Source organism: Gallus gallus, chromosome 16, assembly GCF_016699485.2.
Source record: "Gallus gallus isolate bGalGal1 chromosome 16, bGalGal1.mat.broiler.GRCg7b, whole genome shotgun sequence".
Classification (NCBI taxonomy): Eukaryota; Metazoa; Chordata; class Aves; order Galliformes; family Phasianidae; genus Gallus; species Gallus gallus.
In genome coordinates, this window is record NC_052547.1 from 896,965 (window position 1) to 909,599 (window position 12,635).

At 50.7% G+C, this 12,635-nt stretch overlaps 1 protein-coding gene across 1 annotated transcript; it reads left to right on the forward strand.

Annotated features, from left to right (window-relative positions):
* The first annotated feature begins 1,674 nt into the window (after positions 1–1,674).
* On the forward strand, positions 1,675–3,478 carry POLR2I (RNA polymerase II subunit I). The gene is made up of 6 exons (XM_423952.8): positions 1,675–1,748; positions 1,835–1,889; positions 2,001–2,074; positions 2,754–2,828; positions 3,139–3,190; positions 3,286–3,478. Exons 1-6 carry the CDS (start codon positions 1,675–1,677, stop codon positions 3,346–3,348), a joined length of 393 nt encoding a protein of 130 aa, XP_423952.3. The 3' UTR covers positions 3,349–3,478.
* Positions 3,479–12,635: the final 9,157 nt, after the last annotated feature.

The following is a 12,635-nucleotide window of genomic DNA, read 5'->3' on the forward strand; positions in this document are numbered from 1 at the left end:
ACCATGACTAGGCATCCACCACAAAGGCAACTGAAATAAATTTAACTTTTGGAGCCTGTCCTTGCTGGCACCTCCTAGCAACCGCTTTGTGGGTATCTCAGAGCCCTGTCCCTGCAAGAGCACAGCCCTACTGCTGCCCACGTGGCACCACAGCCATGCTGTGAAAGCACCACACATGGCAGCACATATTCAGTGCAGGGAAATGTTCTCCCATTACAAGACTGATGACATCCTCAGTATCTGTAGCCCATTATCTTTATTGATGATCTGGAAAGGGGGATTGAGTGCTCCCTCCCTAAGTTTGCAGATGAAACCAAGTTGGGAGGAAATGTTGCCTTCTGCCTGAGGGTAGAAAGGCCCTACAGGGGGATATAGACGGGCTAGATCAGCAGACTGAGTCTAACTGTATGACCTTTAACAAGACCAAGTGTTGGGTCACTTGGTCACAGCAATCCCATGCATTACAACAGGCCTGGGGCAGAGGAAAGCTGCAGGGAGGAAAAGGATCTGGAAATATTAATTGACAGCTGACTGAACATGAGCCAGCACAGTGCCCAGGTGGCCAAGAAGGCCAGTGGCATCCAGGCTTGTATCTGAAATAGCGTAGTCAGCAGGACCAGGGAGATGATGGGCCCCCTGTACCCAGCGCTGGTATTGCCACACCTTGAGTACTGTGTTTGGTTTTGGGCCCCTCACTACAAGAAAGACATTGAGGCCCTGGAGCCTGTCCAGAGAACGGCAACAAAGCTGTAAAGAGTCTGGAACACAAATTTTACAGGGAGTGGCTGAGGGAACTGGGGTTGTTTAATCTGGAGGAGGCTCAGGGAGACGCATTGCTTCACAACCGCCTGAAAGGAGGTGGTACCAAGGTGGGAACTGCCTATTTCCCCGGGTAACAGTGACAGAGTTGGAAGTCATGGCTTTAAGTTGTGCCAGGAGAGGTTCATGTTGGATATTAGGAAGAAGAAGAATTCAAGGGATGTGCAGATGTGACCCTTAGCGGCATGAGCACGGTGGTGGTTGGACTAGATCATAGAATCCTAGAATCCTAGGATGGCCTGGGTTGAAAAGGACCACAATGACCATCGAGTTCCAACCCCCTGCTATGCACAGGGTCGCCAACCACCAGACCAGGCGGCCCAGAGCCACATCCAGCCTGGCCTTGAATGCCTCCATGGATGGGGCATCCACAGCCTCCTTGGGCAACCTGTTCCAGTGCATCACCACCCTGTGTGAAAAACTTCTTACTAATATCCAACCTAAACCTCTCCTGTCCCAGTTTAAAACCATTCCCCCTTGTCCTAGTCCAACCTTAATGATCCCACGATTACAATACCTGAAGAGCACAGCTGTAGGCGCGTGGGATGGGGAAGATGCCTTCCGGCACGCGCGGGAACTTACCGCCGCGTTCCGATGCTTGACCCCGCGGAGCCGCCGTAGTCAGTTGCGATGCGCATGCGCAGAAACTTCCGGCTGCGTTCTGGTGCCTTTTGTCCCCGCGGAGCCGCCGTGGTCGGTCGTTGTGCGCATGCGTGAGACCTTCCGGCCGCTCTGGTATGCCTTTTGTCCCCGCGGAGCCGCCGTGGTGAGCTGTGGTGCGCATGCGCAAGACCTTCCGTCCGCGCTCCGATTCTTTTTGTCCCCGCGGAGCCGCCGTGGTCGGTTGCAGTGCGCATGCGCGGAGCCGCCATGGAGTCGGAGGGTCCGTCTGAGCCGGGTTTCGTGGGCATCCGCTTCTGCCAGGAGTGGTGAGGGAGGCGGGACACGGCGGGAGCGGGGCCGGGACCTCTCCTGAGCCTTGCCCCGGCTCGGCGCTGATTCCGCGTCTCTTTAGCAACAACATGCTGTACCCCAAGGAGGACAAGGAGAGCCGCGTGCTGCTTTATGCGGTGAGACCCCACGGCTCGGGCACCTCCCACGGGCCCAGCACAGCCCCGAGCCGCGTCCCTCAGAGCTGGGCCCGGGCCGTGACCCTCCCCACTCCCATCTCTGCCCCCCAGTGCCGCAACTGCGACTACCAGCAGGAGGCCGACAGCAGCTGCATCTACGTCAACAAGATCACGCACGAAGTGGAGTGAGTGCCGACCCCCGTTGGTTCCCTCCCCCGACACCCCTTCCTCAGGATTCCTCCCCCAGAGCTGTCCACCTCCCATCCCCTTCTCCATCCAGCGATAAGACAGCCCCTAAGGTCGTCCCCCACTTCAATCCCCTCCCTCGGCATATTGGCCGTTCCTGTTCTGGGTGTCAGTGGATGCTCATGAATGGGGGGCTGCAATTTCAAAAAGACTGGTGGGGGTTGTTAGTAAGGGGGTAATTAGTGAGGAAAGCGCTTGGCAGGTGGCTCAATAATGAGAGGTAATAAGGCAGGCTGACTGGAGGGCAGTTAACAAAGTGGATCAACTCATAGGTAGTAAGAGTGATAACGGAATGATTAGGATGATAACAGTGGTCGAGGTGTAAGTGGGGAGTAATTAATAAGGATAGGTAATAAGGGAAGCTGACTGAAGGGTGACTAATGGAGACGATGGGGGTATATATTCATAGGCAGTTAATAAGAATCAGAAAGGAGTTGTTAATAAGATTGATTGAGGAATAAATAGAAAGTAACTGATAAGGCAGTGAGGTGGAACAACTCGAGCAATTAATAAGGACATAATTAATAAGGGAGATGACAGGGTCATTAACTAGCTTGGGGCTCGTTAGGTGTTGATTAAGTAAAAGTGTTGATTAACAATCTGGGTGTCTTCTCACAGTGAGCTCACGCAGATCATCGCTGATGTCTCCCAGGACCCTACACTGCCGCGCACTGAGGACCACCCCTGCCAGAAGTGAGGAGGACTTGGAGATCCCTCTGGGGACCAGGATCCCCTGCAGGGATGTGAGGGGCTCCCTCGGGGCCAAGAGATGTCCCTAGCCCTGCTGCTTTCCCTCTGGGCTCCAACCTTACTGGTGTCGGGGGCATGGTATCCCTGCCATGTTCCTGCTGCAGGGCTCTGCTATCCCCTGTACATCACCAGTACCCTCCTGACAGCTCCATTACTTCCCTGTGGGGTTATTTAACATCCCCTCCCGTGGTTCCCGTGCCATATAGGGGCTCCACGTCCCTGCTGTGTCACTGCTTTCCTTTCTCTCCCCCAGGTGCGGGCACAAGGAGGCTGTTTTCTTCCAGTCGCACAGTGCAAGAGCTGAGGTGAGGCACCACCCTCGAGTCCCGCAGCCTCCCCACTGCTGCTGCCACCCCTTCATATCCCTCTCCTGTGACTACCTCCTCCCCCTACTCTGCAGGATGCCATGAGGCTCTACTATGTCTGCACAGCTCCGCATTGTGGCCACCGCTGGACCGAGTGACAGCTGTGTCCCTGAGTCTGGCTGTTACCCCCAGAATGCTGTTGACTCCTGTACAACCCCTTCCACCTGCCAAATTCCTTCTCTGTACCTGCCAGGATGGCATTTTCATACAAAAAATGGTTGACTTTTGGCAGTGGGTCATGTTGATGGATCTTCGGGGTAGCATTGGATGGGAGACAGCTCTGTGGGACACTGGGCAGTGGGGAGGCTTTGGGATGTGCATGGCTGTCAGGTGGCTGTGTCCTTGCAGAAATGTTGCAACCAACGCTTCCAGCTATGGAGTCTCAGATCCCCTGCGATGTTTCCAGGTGGCATCCCTTGTACCCCCAGACTCTCCTGATGGGCCCTGAATTGCAGCCCTAAGATCTCCAAATGGCATCCCAGGTGCCCCAGAGGGGCCTCAAGTGCCCTCAACCAAGCTCTTGTCACCTCACTGGACCCCAGGTTCAGCTCCCAGAGATTTCCTGAGCTCCACATTTCCCACTGTGGGTCCTGTGCTGCAGTGCTGGTGCCTTGAATAGCCCCACAGGGGACAAAACTGCCTTCTGGGTACTCCAACCCCTAGTGTACTGCATTATACAGTCTGCATCCCTAGCTTGCCTCCTTGGGTGCCAAATCTTCTTTGTTCTGTCTCAGATTACGCCACTAAAACATAAATTGCCCCAAGAGGTATCGAATCTCCTTCACTGATACCCTGAATAGCCCAGTTTGGCCCCAAATTGGCCCCTGGGTACTGCAGATATCCCCAGAGAGCCTCACGTTGCAGCCTGGTGCAGCTGCAGCTGGTGAATGGTGCCAGCAGAGGCCCCACGCCTGTGCCCTGGCATCCTGAAGCCTGTGGTTGGTATAAGACTTGTTGGTCCCAGCAGTGTTGTTTTTGGCCAAACTGCAAGCCCAAAACCAATGGCTTTGGAACAAAGACTTTAAAGAATCTTTACAATTGGCAGAGATTGCTCCTTCTGTCCCTGTTTCTGCTGCTGCTATTGAGCATTGGCCTGTAGCAGGACTGAGAGGGGATGTGTCTCAAGGCAATTGCAGCAGCTTTAGGGGGCTCAGGGTGGTTTCAGATCTGTGAAGAAGCCATCAAACTTCAGTTAAAGGTCAGGAGGTGTTAGTGCTGTGATCATTGGGTTGTGCTAGACCTGGAGAACTGGCACAGGCAACTGTGATCCTTCAGAACCTCTGGTTTCTGAAGCAGTTCTGGGCATCCAGCGCTGTCTCGAAGTGCTGTTTGTGGCACTTGTCCTGCTTGGGGTCTGTGATAGAGCTGCTCTGCAGCTGGGTTTCTGCATGTTTCACTTCCTCTCCCTGTCATCATTTGCCATTGTGGACCAGGGAAGGAAGCAAATCTCTTGGAAAGATGAGGGATGTGAGTGGGAGGGCTCCAAAAACCCCATTGTGGCACTCAGGCACATGTCAACACCCTCAGCTCACACACTGGAGGAATTCTCTCAATTTCTAAAGCACCTGATCACTCACAAAGGGGAGTGCATTTGGGGTTAGGCTGAGGTTAAGCCATGTCCTACAACTTTCTCCCCTCTGATGAGAGATTTCCCTCTACGAGCGTTAATTCTGCACTTGGCAGCTTCCAGAGATCACCAAAGGATCCAGCCACGAGAATTTGGCTGGAAGGAAAAGGACATCACAGGGACAGAAGTGGGACAGAGCTCCATGAGAACAGGGCTTGTGGTGGTGAAACAAAGCAAAGTCCAACCCAGCAGATGGTTTGTATTTCAACAGGTCAGCTCAAAGCTTATCCTAAAGCAAGTGCCTGTGTCCCCATCCAGCCATCAGTTTGGGCTAGAAGCAGTGATTCCTGATGCAGACCAAGATAAATTTTTAACAATATCAGTGGATGCTTCTCATTTGGGAGACATTTGAGATGACCTCAGGGTGACAGTCAGAATATTCTTGGAGTCAATTCAGGGTAGACTGATACTTAAGGCAGTAAAAAGCTGCACAGAGACTGGTTTCACCCAACAGATAGATTTTCATTAATGTGTGGAGCAATGAATTCTCTGCTGCACCCTTTCCATGTCCTGGTTTCAATCCAGACAGTGTGAATCATACATCAATGCTTGGTTGTTGCTGAGTGATGAGTGTATGCCACTGGACAGGGAATAGCAGGGGGCAGGCTGCAGTACAGGCTGGGCTGGACTGTGGGTTGGATGTGCCTGCCTTAAAGGAATTTGAGGGCTGGGGATGGAAATGAAAATTATCAATTTGGAGGCATCAGATAGGAGTCAAAAAGAAGGCAGGGGTTTTCGTAACCTGCCTGGTTGGAAGGAGAGGGAGAAACATAGTTCCTGCTATGCTGTATTAGACAGCCAACAGGTCAGTAGAGCATGCTAACTTCTTACTTCATTTTCCCAGCTCCAACCCCTTCCTGTGTCCCTTGCACAAGCTAGACTGCAACATGCCTTGATACAGCTGCTCCCCTCATTGCATCCTATCAGGCTCAGTAAACCTGCTGTGCTGGGCAGCAGATGGGGCCAGAACCGGGATCCCACTTGGGGTAAAGCAGCATTGGTTCTGAACTGCCCTTTGATTCTCCTCTTCCCACTCCCTGTCTAGCTAGCAGGAGGCAGAAGAGCACAGGAACAGTCTCACAAAGCATCAGAGAATGGGCAAAAGCATATAGAGCTAAGAAGAAAGGAAAAAGGAAAAAGAAAAAAAAGAAAAAGGAAAAAAAAAGAAAAAAGGGGAAAAAAAGAGATCATTAGAATAATTTGAATCAGTGCAATGTGATGAGAATAAATTTGTCCCCTCAGTTAAAAAGAAAATACAAAGAGGCAATGCTACTAACAGCAGGGATTTTGAGGAATCACGTACATCTGAGACTTATACCCTGTGTGTGTGACCCACATTTCTGTGTAAATTCAGGGGAAAATGGGCTCATCCAGGGCTTGGGAACCCAAACTGCTCACCTGGAGCCTTCCAGCTGAGGACTCTCCTCTTCTGCAGAGTCCAGTTACTTTCTGAGTTGCTTCCTTTTGAGTCCTGACAGCTGTCTCCCCTCTGTAACAGCAAGATGAGGCAGATCCTGGTTTCCCTTTCCCTTTTATTCATGACTTTCCAAGGCCAGTGCTAAACTTTGTGTTTTCAAGTAGTGCTAAACCTCTTCCCAGTCCCTGCTTCAACTGGAGACTCAGATGGAAAAGAAAAATCCCTGCTGCTTCTCTGCCAAGCAGTGAAGAGCGCTTACCTTGGGTGCAGAGCAGGCTACTCCCGCCTCTGTTGCATGCAGCCAGGTTCCTTTGAATCATGCAGGGCAGAGGATGCCGTGTCCTCAGCCTGAACCTGGCTGCAGGACAGCCTTGGTACACATCTTGCTACCATAGTGCTGCCTGGATGGCTTCAAGCCAGGCTCTCACTGTGTCATAGGGAGCCCCTCTGAGCAGCGGTGTGCAGGGAGCTGTGAGCTCTGCTGCAGGCTTTTCACATCCAGAGCACCCTGCAAGAGCCCAGACTCCCAGGCTGTTCCCATACCTGTCCATCTCCTTGCTCAGGGCTCGGTTAAGCCCAGATGTGTTCAGATGTGTTGGAGGAGCCCAGGGCTGCATCTCAGCCTTGCCCACAGCTCCTCCTGATGTGCAGCTTGCCTTTCCAGCCTGCTCCGTGGACCTGTGTGTGATCTGGGTGCTCAGCTGAAGCCAGCTGCTCTGCAGGACCTTTCTTTTCTTGGTGTCTTAGATGGAGGCCCTGCCCAGCAGTCCTTGCTTGCTGTGTGGGGTGCAGTGGGGCTGAGCATGGGCAGCACACAGAGCTCATGTTTGTCATCTGAAACCCAGGACGAAAATTCTAACTCCACTGTGGTGTTAGAAAGCAACATGCTTTTATTCCTCATGATATATATGTACCTGGCAACTTGACAAAACAAGCATGTGCACTCAGAGTTCAGGCTCTACTTTTAAGCAGTGAAGACATATACAGTACATTGGCAAACATATTCAATCTCATTCTTTTTCAAAAACTCATTAATACACGCTGATGTCTCTCTGGGCATGCACAATTGCATCTAAGGGGGTTGTACAACCACTTCGTTCATCTCCATTTTTCCATCATCAGCTTCATTACAAACTTTTGGCTGACCTCTACTGTTTTTCCCCAGTTTGGGTAACTTCCATTGCTGTTAGGCCATGATGATCAATTTCCAAATCAATATATGTGATATCCAAGGAAAAAGTCCTTGCACCTGGTGGATGCAAAGATAAAAGTAGTCCATTCTGACTCTGGTGCTCCTGTGAAGGGGGATCATCCTCAGTGCAAAATTATTGAGGAAAAACAAGACTGTTCACCCACTAAAACTGAAATGGAAAGTTTCAGAGCTATCACTTATTGATTCCTTTTGCTAAACTAATGTATTGGTTCTTAAACTAATGTACTAATCCCTATTGCTAAACAAAGCAACCTGTATCACACACATATGCAGCACACTGGCATACATATTCATTCTTTTTCATAGATAGGTCTCATAGGTAAGCGCTAATGTGCCTTTGCTCAGTGGTATTTAGGGTGATAGAATTCCCACCTAACTTCTTCCCCTTTTTTCACCATCAGCTTCATCACTGAAATATTTGACTCACTGCCATCCACTTTTCCCCAGTTTGGAAGATTCCCATTGCTTATTAGGCTGTACGCAGTGAACCCGTTTTTAAAAACAATGTCTATGGAACCCAAGGAAAATGAGTGTACAAAAGGCTTCAGAAACAGTTCCTACCTAATTGTCCACCAGTGCATCCACGCAGGAGACCATATAAGTGCTTCACAAGCACTTCCAGCCTCACCCACTACCATCACATCCACAGTGGAGTCTGACCCTTTAAATGTCCTGGGTGTAGGAAGGCCTTTACAAGCAGTTCTAAGCTCAACTCCCCCAAGCACATCCACAGAGGTAACAGACCACAGAAGTGCCCCGAGTCTGCAAGAATCTTCAAAAGCAGTTCCTGCCTCATTACCAACCTACACATCCTCACAGGTGACAGAGCCTGCAGTGCCCCAAATGGTGGAAGAGCTTCAGCTGGAGCCCTGGCCCGATCAGCCACCTGTGGCTTTGTGTGCTGATGAACCGTGAGCAGAGGAAGAGCTTTGTAAGAAACTCATCTTAAGAATACCCTGAAGAGCATGCTGCTTGCTCGGACAGGTGAAACCATGGTTTAATGCAGTGCAACCAGTAGGGAGCTCTCTATGTAAGGAAGCACTCTACATAAGGGAAGTGTGTCCCACTGTGTTAGCTGGGAGATAGCTGTGAGCCCAGCAGGGAGCGGTGCCTGTGGCTGAGAGCACAGAAATAGAAACCCTGCCCATGTTTGGGTACCCGACCTCGGTTGCAGAAGTGATCCAATCCCTCCTGTTCCTTTTCATTTTCTGGATATAACTGATGAAAATTGACTTTCACTTTCCTGACTTCTCCAGTTCACCACTTCAGATTCACCTGTAGGAGAATCACTGCTGGTGGTGTTTTACTGTTTTTACCAAGTCAAGTCAGAACAGCTGAGACACAGAGATTTGAAGTTCCCTCTATGAAATTCAGCTACAAAACCCCCTGAATTATTAATTCTTCTCCTCTGAATCTTGTCTTCTGTGGAGCACAAGAGAGCACTAACTGCAAAATTATGGAGGAGATAATTGTGGGAGTTACTGAAGAACACTGCAAAGATAGCACAGTCATTGTTGCCAGTACAGGTTAGGGCTGACCTGCTGGAGAGGAGCTTTGAGGAGAAGGACCTGGATGATATGGTGGTCAACAGGTTGTCCAGGAGCCAGCAGTGTGGCCTTGTGGCCAAGAAGGCCATTGGTATCCTGGGGTGGATTAAATAGTTTGTGGCCATCAGGTTGAGAAGGGTGATCCTCCCCCTCCACTCTGCACTGGCGAGGCCACATCTGGAGCACTAAGTCCAATTCTGGGCTCCTCAGTGCAAGACAGGGAACTGCTGGCAAGAGTCTGGCAGAGGGCCGCTGAGATGATTGATGTAGGGAGCAGCTCCCTTATGAGGAAAAGCTAAGCGACCTGGGAACGTTCAGCCTGGGGAAAAGAAAACTGAGAGGGGATCTTACTAATGCTTGTAAATATCTAAAGGGCAGGAGTGAAGTGGATAGGGTCAGGCTCTTTTCAGCATTGCCCAGTGACAGAGCAAGGGGCAATGGACATAAGTTGGAACACCGGAAGCTCCATATGACTGTGAGGACCTCCTGCTTCACTTCATTCTTCTCACACAGCAAAATGTCCCCAAGGATTTGAAAGCCCTGGGGTCAAAGTCTCTAAGATTTTTTTATTAGGAAGGGGGTGGAGCATGCCTTGCAGAGGCAGCAGGGGTGCCTCAAGAAGGGGCATGGGTGGTCTCCAGCACCACACACACCTGCTAAGTCCAGTCCCGGTTCTAGATCGTGTCCATGAGCATCACACACTCCACTTCCTCACACCCATTCTGGAATTACTTCACTTTAGTCTTCAGCAGTTAGAAGCCCATTGTGGACCAAGAAAACCAGTCAGTTTGGGGCAGAGATCCCAACTTCAGCACAGAGACCCTCACCTTGGGCTTCACTGGGGAAGAGGGAGAGCACTGGTGACTGGCTGGAAGAGCATGGCCCGTGCTCATCAGTGCTGTACCCTGCTGTAACCCAGAGGATCGCAAGCACTCACATTGTGCCCCATAAAAAGTGCATCCACACATTGTCATCATGCCAGCAGGATGTGTTCACCAGGAACTCAGGCTGGCTGTTGAAGTGTTTGGCTTGAGGCTAGCTCAGGGCTGTACTGGCCACTTACATCTCCATTTTGCTGTCCAAGTGTGTGTACTGCTGCTGGTTTTAAGTGTATGTTTTCAGAAACCTCACCCCCTTAATGGTGCTGGGGAAGTACACTCAGCTTCACTGTGGAACTGGAAAAATGCTGCACATCAGGGTGCTCAGCTGCCCCTAGTCAGAACCCCAGCACTCTCCCAATCCCTGCTCCCTCCTGGTCCTCTCACACCCACCACAGCTGCATTACCACTGGCACAGGGATCCTGAGCTCCAGAGGCTAGAGAGCTGCACATGGGACTGGGAGGGGCACTGGGAGACACCAGCAGGACCCAGTGCAATATCCACATTGCAGCTCTGTACTCACTAGCAAAGGTACACTGCCTTGGACTTTCCTTTTCTGGTTTGTGTATCTGTAGAAGTCTTTCTTGTTCTTCATTCTTGCCAAGTCCAGTTCCAGTTGGGCATTGCCCTTCCTGATGCCATACCTACACAGCCCAGCAGCATCCCTATGTTCCCCCCAGAGTACTTGTCCTTGCTCCCTCTGCCTACCGTTTTCTTCCTGTTGTCCAGTTTGACCACCACATCCTGGTTCAGCCATGCTGGTCTCTTGACTTTCTTTCCTGGCTTCCTTCACCCAGAAATGGAGAGCTCTAGTGCCTGAAGAAAAGCTTCCTTAAAGATCTGACAGCTCTGCTCCACTTCCTTGTCCTTGAGGACACTTTTGAAGGGGGTCCTGTTGACTAGGTCCCTGAAGAGCTCAGGGTTGGCTTTCCTAAAATTTAGCATCCTGATTTTACATTTTGTCCCGTATTTCTCAGGAATATGAACTCCACCATTGCAGGTGGAGTCACGACAGGCCAGGCAGCCTCCAGTCCAGATGTCACCAACAAGTCCACGTGCATTGGTGAGTCAGAGGTGCAGCATTGCATCTCCCTGGTGGGGCTCTGTTACTTGGCTGAGGAAATTAACCTCAGTGCATTTCAGGAGCCTCCTGGATTGCCTACAGCTCGCCATGCTACTATTCCTGCAGATGTCAGGGTGGTTGAAATCACCCAGCAAAACAAGAGCCTGTGATAGTAACACTGCCTGTAGCTTTAGGAAGAAGCATTCTTCAACAGCTCTGTTTGATGACGCAGCCTGTAGTAGGCACCAACAGCAAGTCTCCTTTTGTTGCCACAGTCTCTAACTTCACCCACTGGCTTTCAACTGGCTCATAGCCATTCTTCAGGGACAACTCTTCACACACTCTTCCTTCGTCGATGTAGAGGGCAATGCCTCCTCTCCTTCTTCCTTACCTGTTGCCTCTGGCTTGGTGGATCTGGATCTTGGTGGCTGCAGCCCTCACTTATTCACTTTGGGCACTGAGGGCGTGGTGGCTTCAGGGCTTGATGAAGAGCATGGGACAGGTTTAGCTGCCTTTACTCAGATCAGATCTTGTTCACTTCAGAACCAGTCAAGCTTCCATCACTGTTCTGCTCAGTGAACTCAAGCTCTCCAGGCAGTATATGTCAATCTGATTGACATACCATTACACGGGGCAGAAAAAATTATTTCCTCCCACCTGCCAAAAACTGCCCATGTTTTGTAATTCTTTGCCTGGTTAAGTGCAATTCATGTGAGTTTTGCTTTCCAAATTTGTCTGTCCAGAAGCATTAGGCTGAGGTACTTAATGCCTTCTTTGCCCCATTCTTTAATAGTAAGATTAATTACTCCCTGGGCACACAGCCCCTTGAGCTGGTAGGGGTGGGGTGGGGGTGGGGTGGGGAACAGAATAATCTACGCATAAACCGTGATGAGATGGTTTTGGACATGTTTGGAATGTTGATCTGCTGGAGGGGAGAAAGGCACTACAGAGGGATCTGGATAGACTGGATCAATGGACCAATGTTAACTGTATGAGGCTCAATAGGGCCAAGTGTCAGGCCCTGCATTTTCTCACAGTGACCCCAGGCAACCCTACATGCTTGGGGAGGAGTGGCTGGAAAGCTGCCGGATGGAAAGGGACCTTGGTGTACTGGTGGCAGCCGGTTGAATATGAGCCAGCAGTGTGCCCAGGTGGCCAAGAAGGCCAATGGCATCCTGGCTTGGGTCAGGAATGGTGTGGTGAGCAGGACTAGGGAAGTCATCCTGACCCTGTACTCGGCATTGGTGATGCCTTAACTTGACTGCTGTGTTCAGTGTTGGGCATCTCAAAATCCTGGTAGAGCAGGTCCAAAGCAGGGCAACAAGGCTTGTGAAGGGCTTGGAGATCATGGCCTATGAGGACTGACTGAAGGAACTGGGGCTGTTTGGTCTGGGGAAAAGGAGTCTGAGGGGAGACATTATTGCTCTCTTCACTACCTGAAAGGTGATTGCAGTGAGAGTGGGGTTGGTCTCTTCTCACTGGTGACCAGATGAGGGGAAATGTCCTCAAGTTGCACCAGGATAAGTTTAGGTTGGATATCAGGAAAAACTTTTTTTACAGAAAGGGTTGTTAAGCACTGGAATGGGCTTCCCAGGGAGTTATTGAGTCACCATCCCTGAATGTGCTTAAAAACTGTTTG